The sequence below is a fragment of the Mirounga leonina genome, unplaced genomic scaffold, assembly GCF_011800145.1.
Source record: "Mirounga leonina isolate KUSES-001 unplaced genomic scaffold, KU_Mleo_1.0 Mir_53, whole genome shotgun sequence".
NCBI lineage: Eukaryota > Metazoa > Chordata > Mammalia > Carnivora > Phocidae > Mirounga > Mirounga leonina.
Window position 1 is genome coordinate 45,460,205 of NW_023270807.1, and position 12,834 is coordinate 45,473,038.

Sequence of the window (12,834 nt, forward strand, 5' to 3'; positions counted from 1 at the left end):
AGGGCTTTAGTTTCCTTCTTTTGCATGTTGCTGTCCAGTTTTGCCAATATTATTTATTCGAGAGACTGTCCTTTCCCCCATTGTACATTCTTGCTTTCTTTGCCATAAATTAGTTGAACATGTATGATGGATTTATTTCTGGGTTCTCCGTTCTGTTCTCTTGATCTGTGTGTCTGTTTTTATGCCACTGTCACACTGTTGTGATTATTACAGCTTTGTAATATAGTTTGAAATTAGGAAGCATGATGCCTCCAGCTTTGCTCTTCTTTCTCAAGATTACTTGGCTACTTGGGGGTCTTTTATGGCTCCATACAAATTTTAGGATTGTTATTCTATTTCTTGGAAAAATACCATTGGAATTTTGACAGGGATTTCACTGAATCTTTATATTGATTTGGGTAGTATGGACATTTTAACAATATTAATTCTTCTACTCCATGAACACAGAATATCTATTTATTTGTGAGGACCAACTTTACAACTAAAACTTCCACCTAGTTGTGAACGAGTTCTTTTAGATAAATGTAAACAGTGATTGTTTTAGGTCATTATCAGGAAAAATCAAAAAAAGTTCTGTGTGCCTCCTCTGTGAGTCCCTGAAAACATAGTTCCAGGGAGAAAGTCTAGAGTATCTTCAGTTATAGGCTTAAAGAAGTTATGTGTTGAATGTAAATTTTACTTTGAAGAGCATATGCAGGTTTATTTCTATTGTTGCTGTTGCACAAATCTAAAGAGACTTTAAGGATGCCATTTTCATATTTGATTTCTAAAATAAAACTAACAAAGAAGGGGGAAAACTCTATGGGGTAGATGAGAGACTTATTAGATGGGATAGGCAGAATTACATGGAGCATGAAGCAAGGGGAAGGGAGATGCTTAAAGAATAGTATGGGTACATTTAAAACAGGATGCATGTTACATTTGTGAATAAAAAATTTCGTTAGTTGAAATACAGTAAAATTTGGTATTTTTATGAAGTAATTATTTGTCATTTAAAAATAGTCTAGTAAAGCATGTGGTTTGACTACAAGTATCTGAAGACTCAGATGCATTTTTTTTCTCTTCAAGTAACTGTCACTCTTTTGCACTGTACTGATAAGCCCAAACCACTGCCATTTCCGGTCGCATCTCAGGCAGTACAGTATAATGGGTAAGAGCTGGGCTCTGGCTTCCAGCGGTCTGGGACGGAACCATGATTCCACCCTTCATTAAACTGTGTCCTTGGGCAATTTTTTCACCTTTCAATATCTTGGTTTTCCTATTTATACTCTACCCTTTTTTTACACTTAGAAGTATTTAATATGATGCTTATTAACACCTTATTTTCAGATTACTAGTGTCATATCAGAAATACATTGTTTTTCTTTCAGTGATGTGCTTTTTAAGATTTTTCTGCATTCTTGGATGTAATTTGTAAAAATCCTGGTATCAGAATAGTTTTCAGAGGAACACCTCATTAATTTTATTATGGAGAAGTGGGGAAATAACAGCTGAACAAAGCTGGGTCAGAGGATTCACTTCTCAGGAATGCAATTATACGGCATATGGAAGAATACCTTGAGAAAAAGAATTCCTTTGGGAAAAATTATAGCCACTGTATTTCAAAAGGTTCATCCATCCAACAAATATTTCTGGAGCACCCTCCATATGCCAATACTGTTCTTGGTTTGGGGATACCAGGAACAAGAGAATTTCTGCTCTCATTGTGCTTACCTTCAGGGGATATAGGGAGCGGGTAGGGCTTAAAACACACGATTTTTATAGTGAAATTATAAAAATATTAATGTAAATTATATTGTCTTCACAGTCAGATATAATTACCTGTGCTCAAGAAGTAGAAATGATGATAAAGCAGTTAGGAGCCCAACTGGAACAATTAAAAATGATTGTAAAATCAAAGACAGCTGTCCCAACGTCACAAGTCTTTGTAAGTATTTGCTATCAACTTTGACCTTGCTTAAGGGTGAATATACCTTTGAGTCCTATACAACTGAATCAGAAGTAATTGTAATTATATTTAATTACTAAAAATAGAATATTTGTTCTAAACAAGTTGATCCTGTTCTTTACAGTTATTTTGTAGTAGTAGTGTAAGTCAGATGAAGGAATCGCCCTTGCAGGCCATTGCTACTAAAGGAGATGCAGATCTATATTATGGTAGCCATAATTTCAGTAAAGATTGTGGCAGCAGAATGAATCCATAAGGCAACATTGAAAACATGTTCACAGGGGCTGGTTAAAAATTGCCTTCAGCAAAGAGGTGGTGTAACTTGTGACCTCTATGAAGAGGCAGAGGATAATCACTGTGTTTACTGGGCCTATATGTATACTGACTGTCTGATTATCTGCACCACCTTATGGGCAAATCTGGTAGCCCTAAGGAGGTATAAGATGCACATGCAGTATTTTATAGAGCATTTTGAGGCTCTGAGAATTTTCTGTAACCATTCCTAATATTCGGTTTTAAAAACCAAGAAACAAAAGGCTAAGCTGTTTCACTTATTAGTGGGGCCTGATTAATTTTTTTAATGTTTGTTCTGTAAGTCAGTGACCTTTAATATGAATAAAAAACTTTAAATCTTTAACTTGCTGCTCACAAGATATGCCCTAAGATGTATCTCTAGATTTTCCAGGTTCTTTTGAATCATGATTGAGCCAGATAAATCTAAGAGTAATGAGTCATATTTAGCTTTTTTTAAAAAGGAAGCTATTTCCCCTTGACCTTTTGAGGTCAAGCATCCATAAGTGTTTGGCTTTTTTGGGTAAATTAACTTTATGACAATCACTCCCAGATAAAATGCTTTGAAATAAAATACAAGTTTTTTTCTCATAACTTATGAGTCCAGTTACTATGTAGATTTTATTGTTTAACCTCAGGAGACTTTGACTTGTCTTCTGGAAGAATTAATTTCTTTACAAATACAAATTTGTTAAGAGTACAGTGATTTATAATTTTATTAGACAGTTGTATTTTGAACATTGCTTTCTCTTCCTCAGCCCATCTTCATCGCACTTTCCAACCTGTGGACTAGCTTCCAGGATGAAACTGTTTTGATTAGTGTCCTCAGTAATTTAACAACTCATCTTGAACCATTCCTGGGTGCTCATGAGCTACTCTTTCCTGAGAAAGTCATACAGAATCTTCTTGATGGGCTGACTGTGAAAACTGATGTGTGTAGGGTGAAGGAACACCTGGGTAATAGAAATCATCTTTGACTTCCTCTTCCTCTTCAAATTGCATCTAGAATAAAGTCACTCTTTTCTTTTAAAATTTTCATGCTTGGGGCACTTGGCAGCCTCAGTCCAAGGAGCATGGGTCCCTGAATCTCAGGGTCATGAGTTCAAGCCTCACGTTGGGTGTAGAGTTTACTTAAAAAAAAAAAAAAAGGTAAAATTTTTATGCACTATCTTCCTGATAAGGTATTAAGCATCTTTCTTGATTCAAAGAGTACTAATGTTTGTCATAGAAAATGCAGAAAACAGAAAATATATCCACTGAGTACCTTACTATCCCGCAATGAACATTCTTAATGTTATTGTCAGTGTTTTAGTTGACAATGATGTTCCTTTCCTATGTGTTTCTATTGTAGTCTTAATGATTTTATTATTGACTGATTCATAGTAGAAAAGGATATTAATCATTGCCATATTTGTTGCAAGTAAAGCTCTATTTCTTTGGAATGCTGTTTGCCCTATATCTTCCTCAGAGTCAGGCTGAAATTTATAAATCAATGCATTTTATCCCTGTAAATTTGAGCTTATTTTAGACCCTTTAAGAGACACATTGATTCTTTTGGAAAGGCTGTCTTTATCAACAGACTGCTTTTTACTTTTTTGGTGTCTTCTGTCTTAGTTACAGACAACTTGAAGTTAATGAGAAATGCCAAAATAGAGTCTAGGAGTTGTTGCCTAAAAAGGTTTTTCCAGAAATTGAAATTAGATAATTTACTCTCTAAATGTCCTTTTCAAATTCTAATTTTGTAAAAGTAGAAAATAAAAATGAAGTGCTGTTTCCATTCTTAAACTATTAGAATAAAAAAAACCCTGAAAACTAAATTAGAGAGACTCAAAGGCATCCTTCCAGTTCAAGTTTTTCGTACTCCTTTTATTTTATTACAACAGCGTATATACACAGATACTACGTGAAACTGAAAAGTTAAAGTCACTTCAACAGTAGATACTAAACTCAACCATGTTGGCAAAACAATTTACTTCTTAAGAGTTAACATGTCGTTTCCCTCCATATGCCACAACTTTATATTCAATAGGACACTATCCCGTTACTGATCCCAGTGAACTGGGAGACCTAATACTCTTCTAAAAGAATTTAATTAACACTTGCCACATCTCATCACTGTTTTGAGGCTTTCAGGCATATCAGGAAAAAAGAAGGAAGGTTTATTTTTCCCAACATTTGCATTTACTTCTAGCTGTGGCCACAAGGGCATCTGTGGTATCTGCTGTTTTGATACAGAGCCCTGCCCAGAAGCTTAGTATAAGGATTGCAAAAGCTAAGACCCTTGGGGATTGATGTTTTATAAATACGTGTTTTTGTTTGGAGAAGAAAATTTAGACAACGTGTTTATCACATGTAAATAAGTAAACCAACCACGATTAGGAAGAATTTTTAAAGTGTAAAGAACAAAAATTGTACACCTTGTTAACAAAAGTAAGTTACTGAGAGATACTTTCTTGAATCTTTCTGCTCAGAACATTCTCTGCTGTTTCAAGAAGCAATAGTCCTAGTGTATGAGCATCACATTCAAAGTATTTTACGAAGAGCTCTACTGTCTTGAATGAAGCTGATCTATCTCTGTTTTAGTCACATAGCAGCCAGTCTTTTCTGCTCCTTTCCTTGGGTTGTTTACTCTTCTCACTGATTAAAGTTTTTCTTGTCCTCCTCTTTCATTTTAGAAGATAGAGTACATCTGGTGGATTTCAGAAAACAAGAATGGCTTTTCCCAGAAACAACAGCAAATTTTGATAAATTGTTAATTCAGTATCGGGGATTTTGTGCTTACACATTTGCTACAACAGATGGTCTTCTCCTTCCAGGTATATTGTTGGGAACAACCTTACTTGGACTTCCCCATTTTTTCTTTGAATAAAGTGCTATTGTTGTCACTTATTCACTTTTTTTTTTAACTTATTCATTTTTTAAAATTTTATGGGATCTGATGATGAACTAGGAAAGGAGCCACAAAGATGATCCAGACCATCTTCATCTTTGAAGTACTCACAGAATAATCTGGTAGACTGACATAACCAAGAAATTATGCTACAAATGATAAGTGATGGAATGTGTATATAATGAAATATGGATGCCACAGTATCATAAAAAGATGGATGACTCATATGTCCAATGAAGGATTCTAGAAATTCACATGACATTACTAAAATATATCATCTTCCAGAGTAATGACTTGAAAGAGCAACACTAATTTGGCTGGTTATGTTTATTAAACAATATGCTGTCACTTTATGGTTATAGTCCATTAACATGAGTCAGGATTTCTGGATAAGTCAGATCTAAGGAAATGGCCAGTATTTTATCAAGTAAAATCTCTCTATGATGTATATATTACGAGAGCTTCCCCAAAATAAGAGTAAACCAGAAATTATTATCCAAAAGTGCCCTATGAATTGGAAATAAAAAGTCAGCTAGGGCTAGAATGAAAAGAGTTTGACAAAATTATTTATTTATTTATTTGAGAGAGAGAGAGAGAAAACACGAGCAGGGGGAGGGGCAGAGGGAGAAGCAGACTCCCTGCTGAGCAGGGAGCCCCATGTGGGACTGAGTCCCAGGACCCTGGGATCATGACCCGAGCCAAAGACAGATGCTTAACCGACTGAGCCAGCCAGGCATCCCTGACAAAATTATTTCTAATTTACCTTACACCATTAACCTCTTCCTTTTCTTTGTTCTTTGTTATTTCTTTTGTTATATTTCATAGTTGGGTATTACTTTTTTATTAGAAAGAAGGTGATGGTGTCACTGACTTCCTTGCCAACCGATCTCCCTTGGTCACTACTCCAGGCTCACTGGCCTTCTTTCTATTCTTGAGCATTCCAAACATATTTTCACCTCAGAGCCTTTGCCTTGCTATTCCCTCTACTTGGAAAACTCTATCCCACATAAAGCTACATACCTTGCTCCTTCATTTTGTTCAAACTTCCTAGATCACCCAATTTAAAATATCAACCTCACTCTCTTCCTTTTACTATGTGTTTAGCTGGCTTTATATTTTCTGCAGTACTCTCTGGCCTATGGAATATTTGTTGATTTACTGAGAGCAGGAAATTTGTTTTCTTTTATATCCTTAGTGCCAGGAATAAGGCCAATAAGTTTTGTTGAACAAGTGAAAAAATAAGTAAGACAGTATTACTGTTTCTCACCAACTATGTGGATATTTAATAATCCATATTTTATGTAGTATCTATTCACAGTGGGAAATACTTTCTAACATAGAAACTTGTATTGGGGGTGCCTGGCTGGCTCGATTGGTGGAACATGTGACTCTTGATCTTGGGGTTTTGAGTTCAAGCCCCACGTTGGATATAGAGATTACTTAAAAATAAAAAAATCTTAAAAAAAAGAAGAAACCTGTATTTTGGAAAAGATGTCCCATCTTTGTAGTTTTTATAGAATTATTTTTAAAAACAATACTTGTAGTAGTTAGTTTAGTTAAAGGAGATTTGAAAAAACCATCAGACGACTAAGTGATTCTCATAAAAGATTTTCAAACACCTTATATCTGGATAGTAAGTTTTTATATAAACCATACTTTAAAATTAATTTAATATGAATTTCATATAAAATATAATTTAATAAAATGTATAATTTAAAATTGCAAATTGTGGGACACCTGGGTGGCTCAGTCAGCTAAGCGTCTGCCTTCGGCTCAGGTCATGATCTCAGGGTTCTGAGATTGAGTCCTGCATTGGGCTCCCTGCTCTGCAGGGAGCCTGCTTCTCCCTCTGCCTCTGCCTCTCTCTTTCTCTCTCTCTCTCTCATGAATAAACAAATAAAATCTTTAAAAAGAAAATTGCAAATTGTACCATTTTAGCAAAATGAAAAATGTAAGTCATATGTTAAGTATGCAGTAGATAGGGGATGGTTTTATGGATGTATTACAAACATAGAATCACTTAATATTTCATGCCTAATTCATTTCCTTTTCTTAATTTTCAGGAAATCCAGCAATTGGGATTTTGAAATATAAAGAAAAGTATTACACTTTCAATACCAGAGATGCTGCATATTTATTTGCAGAAAATCCTGAAAATTATATTGATTTAATTAGAGAAAAGGCCAAAAAAAATACAGAATTAATTCAGCTCCTGGAGCTTCATCAACAGTTCGAAACCCTCATTCCATATTCTCAGGTAAGCAGAGTCAGTATTTTAAGAATTTATGACTTTAAAAAAAAAAAAGATTTTATTTATTTATTTGACAGAGACAGAGATAGCGAGAGCAGCAACACAAGCAGCAGGAGTGGGAAAGGGAGAGCAGGCTTCCTGCCGAGGAGGGAGCCTGATGCGGGGCTCGATCCCAGGACCCTGGGATCATGACCTGAGCCGAAGGCAGACGCTTAACGACTGAGCCACCCAGGCACCCAAGAATTTATGACTTTTAAAAGAATACTTAATTAAAAAGTCAGACTTTGTTGTAGAATGGTTCCTAAGTCCAGGCAGAGACAGGATCCGAAGAGGGCCTTTAATGCTCTCAGAAAGAGATTCACCCTTGAAGAGGGACACTAATGAAATCCATAAAGAATAATGAAAACAAACAAAGGAGTCAAGTTGATGAATTAGACTGGAAAACTCTGGAAGAGAAATACTACATTTAGATAAATAATTGAAACTATAGTATTTCCTTATCTAAAATTAAAGGAACTTAGCACAGATAACACAGGTGATAACTTAGAGCTGCAAGGTAACAGGTCTGTGTGTCTGTCTCGGCACTGGTACCATATTGCTTTCATTACTGTTGCTTTTTGGTATATTTTATTACCTGATAGGGCAAGCTCTTTCCTTTCCCTTTTCCTTTTTGAAAATTGTCTTAAATAGTCATGCATGAATCTTTATATATCCATGTAATTTTCTTAATAAATTTGCCAAGTTTCCCCCAAAATCTTCCTGAGATTTTAACTGGAATTGCATTAAAATAATCAAATGAAATAATCAAGTAATTGTTTATGTTTATTATATTGGGTTGTCCCATCCATAAGAAGTACCCTTTACTTAGAATTTTTAAAAAAATAATTAGCAGTTTTATTAATTATGTCTTAATAAAACATAATGGTTTTAGTTACATTTTTTACTCTGCCTACTTCTAAAACTGTAGGTGATCCTAGCAGTGACTGGTAATGATAATAATAATATATGGTTTTCAATATGATGACACTCAGTACGGATGACACCTCCATTGAATTAACAATTCTCCTACGGAATGGGTTTGTTTCTAGGCTCTCCCAGTTTTATATTTTTTATTCTTTTGTGGTGTCTTTTCACAAATAAAAGTTTTTCAATTTAATATGTAGTTTATTGTTCCTTTTTCTTTCATGTCTTCAACTTTTGTGTCTTGTTTAAGAAATCCTCAAGTATCTTAGATCATAAAAATATTCTCCTACATTGTTTTACAACAAATATGGATTTACCTTTCACACCCAAGTCTTTAATTGACTTGGATTTGATTTTTGTGTCTAGGGGGAGGTGAAGATCTAATTTTAACTTTTTTTTCTTTTGGGTAGTGAATTGTCCCAGACCACTTGTTCAGTGCTCTGTCCTTTCCCCGAATCTGCAGTGTCTTCTGTGCACAGGCTTAATTTTTAGGCTCTCTGTTCATCTTACTAGAGCCTTATAATAAGTTTTGATGCCTATAGACTAAGTTCTCCCATACTTGCCTCTCTAAAGACACTTGGCTATGCTTGACTCTTGACTTTCCATTATAAATTTGAGAATTACATTGTCAAGTTCCATAAAAAACCTTGAAGGCATTATGAATTTGCCTGTCTATAGACAAGAATGTTTTGGCCTTGCTGCCATTTATATATAACTTACAGAGTTGTAAGATACCTCAAAGACAGTGAAAGGCTAGAATCAGATCATCAGAAAGGTGTGCTATATGTAGATAATGCATAGTTTTCCAATAAAGAACAATTTCCCCCCATTTATTTGTTCTTGTTTTTCCCTTTCTGTATATTTAATTCCCAGTTCTTCTTCAGTGACCTTCATATTTCAAAGCTGTGGTCCTTATAATTATTTACTAGTCATTAACTTGAATTGTATAATATTGCTAATCATCTTGCAGCATGTTTTATCTATCCAACTATATCATAACATCGTTTTGAAGACAAAAATGATATGTTAAATGGTAGGGCAATCAGTGATTATCTATTGCTTGATTTGGAGTAAGAAGTTTTTTTTTTTAAAGATCTTATTTTTTTTTAAAGATTTTATTTATGTATTTGAGAGAGTGAGAGAGAGAGCATGAGCAGGGTGAAAAGGCAGATGGGGAGGGAGAGGCAGACTTCCCGATGAGCAGGGAGCTGGATGCGGGGCTTGATCCCAGGACCCTGAGATCATGACCCGAGCTGAAGGCAGATGCTTAACCGACTAAGCCATCCAGGCGCCCCTTGGAGTAAGTTAATCTTGAATGGATAAAGGAGATGGGGCAATATATATATTATAGGAATATTACTCAGCCATAAAAAAAGAATGAAATCTTGCCATTTGCAACAAAATGGTTGGCTCAATGCTAAGTGAAATAAGTCAGTCAGAGAAAGACAAATCCATATGATTTCATTCATGTGTGGAGTTTAAGAGACAAAAACAAATGGACAAAGAGAAAAAGGGACAGACTCTTAAATATAGAGAACAAACTGGTGGTAGTCAGAGGAGAGGTAGGTGTGGGGGGATGGGTGAAATAGGTGAGGGGATCAAGAGTACACTTACCGTGAGGAGCACTGAGTAATGTTTAGAATTGTTGAGTCACTGTATTGTACACCTGAAATTAATATAACCCTGTTAGTTATACTAGAATAAAAAAAAAAAAAAGAAGCTAATCTTCTCTCCCTTCTCTTCACTATGATCTGAGTTCTTTAGACCTCTACCACCCCCTCCAGCAATTTCATATACCGTGTAATCATACCTTGTTTAGCCTGGAGTTAATATTTAATATTTTAATAGTGAGTTTGTGAGTGACACAGCAGAAAATCAAAATATCCAACTAAAACAAACCACCTTGGATTATATGCTGTGTATGCATAGTTTGGGTTTAAGATATATCCTAGGGGCTCCTGGCTGGCTTAGCTGGTAGAGCATGTGACTCTCTTCTCTGGGTCATGAGTTTGAGCCCCACATTGGGTATAGAGATTATAAATAAATAAACTTTAAACATCACATCATCAACTATCATTAAAAAAAGATATATCCTGAAGATGTTTTGATACTTTAAACAAATGTGATTTATATTTAATATTTAATGGCTATTTTAAACTTTTAAACTTGAAAACAAAGTATTTGCTTATCCTACCAATGTGAGAGGGGCATTTGAATTAGGAATGAGTGATGTTAGGTTTTTCTCTTCCAATGTATGCCTCCCATATTAAGTTCACAAAGTCAGGTACAAAGAAAGCCATAATGCCCAGGAAAGTTATCTCATTTAGCTCACAACTACAAGCTTATTTTCTTTGCTGTCTTTATGAGTATATTCCACGTTCAAAAATTCTTGTTTTTCTAATCTTTTTGTTAGTTTAGCTAAATATTTTTAGTTATCCCTAAATAATGCTTAGTTTTTTAATAATTACTAATTACAAAACTTGATTTCTTTAGATGAAGGATGTTGACAAACATATAAAACCAATTACAAAGTCTGAAAGTAGCACACAGACGGATACGCACATATTGCCACCAACAATTGTGAGATCATATGAGTGGAATGAATGGGAATTAAGAAGAAAAGCTATAAAATTGGTTTGTAACAATATTTTCTAAAATTATTTATAGGTTGGGGATTTTTTTTTCTTTAGTTAAGACAGCAGAAGAGATGATTTATTGTATATATGTTACACTCAGCCATATACGAAAACAGAATTAGTCCCTCAAGTCACAGGTCCAGGGCATAGGACCAAAAGGGACAGTTTTGGTATGAGCAAGGTGGGTCTCTCAAAGGTGTTGTTGCGATCAGACGGCAATGGATGTTCTAGATCCATTGAATCAAGTTCCAGAAAGTCGGCATGCAGTCCAAGAGTTTGTACCAGCGTCCCCGGCCTCTGGCTTTCCTTATGTCTGCTCCTCTGGCTTCCATGGGTGTACAACCTAGCTGTTTGCTTGAACCTCTGCCTCATCTTTTTCGCTTCAGCCTCCATATCGCTTCTTCCTCCACTTGGCTCACTTAGTGAGGGGGTTTCCAAGAAGACGGCACTAAGGCTGAGAGGTATAGGTTGGGGAACTTTATTTCTATTTATTTATTTTTTAAAAGATTTTATTATTTGACAGAGAGAGCACACAAGTAGGCAGAGCGGCAGGGAGAGGGAGAAGCAGGCTCTCGCTGAGCGGGGAGCCCAACACGGGCTTGATCCCAGGACCCTGGGATCTTGACCTGAGCCAAAGGCAGCCACTTAACCGACTGAGCCACCCAGGCGCCCCTAGGTTGGGGAACTTTAATGTATTGTTACTCATAGAGTTAGTAATTTAAATTACTTATATAAACTAATGAGTTGTATACAGAATTCTTTGCATATTAATTTGCCAGCTTTACCTTGTAAGATTGTCTTCTAATTTTAAGCATGTACAGAAGGATGAAACTATTCTCAAATTATACCATCCAGTAACTAGAACAATGGTAGTTGCTTGCTCTCTCTTTCTATATCCATCTATTGTGCTAATCTATGAGGTTCTAGTATTTAAAGCACTCTCAGCTTCCTCTAATCATTGAAAGTATACCCTTTTCTTTTTTGGATTTTTTTTTTTTTTTTTTTTTTTTTTGAGGAGCAGAATATTACCTCTGTTATATCTCAGATAGTGTTCCCTCTTGTTGTCAACATCTTCTCTACAGGCACTGAGCTCTCTTGTCCTTCTGATTTTCAGTCACTTTAATCATAAGAGGTGCCTGCTCCTAAAGCATGGCTTGAAACTCTTATCCATGTCTGACTCAGCGGAATTCCTCCCACTCACTCTTTTTACAGTACCTCATCATTTTAAACAAGTATTTAGAGTATGAAGGAAACAAACTCTTTTATATCTGTAGCCTTTTCTTACTATATTTTGTCCATCTCTTCAACTGAAATCAGGTATGGAAATAAACAAAGGCTACCCAAATGGGAACAGAGGCTATTTATTCAAAGTTGGCTATAGCAAGGGAGTCAACCACCATCACTTGCAGTTGGCAGAAACTCCAAAGCAGGCAGGAGAAGTGGGAGAGCTTGATAGTGAAAAAAAGGGGAAGGTTTCGGGCGTTCTCTGATTAGAGGTTGTTGACATGGGGAAGCTGCAGGTGGGCTAACTCAAAGTGGGGGATCTTATGTGATTGGTTTGGTGCACATTGTTGGCTTTCTCTGGTTAGTCCTTAGTTTAAATGGGGGGGGCAGCAAAAAAAAAAAATGGGGAATCTGGCCAAGTCCTGCCTGTTCTGGGCTGATAACTATGGCTACAGAGGTCGTGGGTCAGAGTTCTATTTTCATATAAGGTCTAGCCTTTGTCCATTTGTATATTCAGTGTTTTATAGGCTTTTCACCAACCTTGACATTTTTCTTGCCATCCTTTCTGGTGGCAGCTTTTCAGTCCCTTGATTTCCTGGGATGAGAAAGGATTAGTTTCCTGATACATCTT

General features: G+C 35.8%; 1 protein-coding gene across 2 annotated transcripts in view; it reads left to right on the plus strand.

Moving 5' to 3' along the window:
• CFAP206 (cilia and flagella associated protein 206) overlaps window positions 1–12,834 on the plus strand; it is a 29,615-nt gene that overhangs the window by 13,734 nt on the left and 3,047 nt on the right. For both annotated transcript variants that reach the window (XM_034991321.1, XM_034991320.1), the window contains exons 8-12: window positions 1,808–1,927; window positions 2,998–3,196; window positions 4,915–5,055; window positions 7,193–7,386; window positions 10,837–10,977. In XM_034991321.1, coding sequence (XP_034847212.1) covers window positions 1,808–1,927; window positions 2,998–3,196; window positions 4,915–5,055; window positions 7,193–7,386; window positions 10,837–10,977 — 795 coding nt within the window. The remainder of the gene's footprint in view (window positions 1–1,807; window positions 1,928–2,997; window positions 3,197–4,914; window positions 5,056–7,192; window positions 7,387–10,836; window positions 10,978–12,834) is intronic.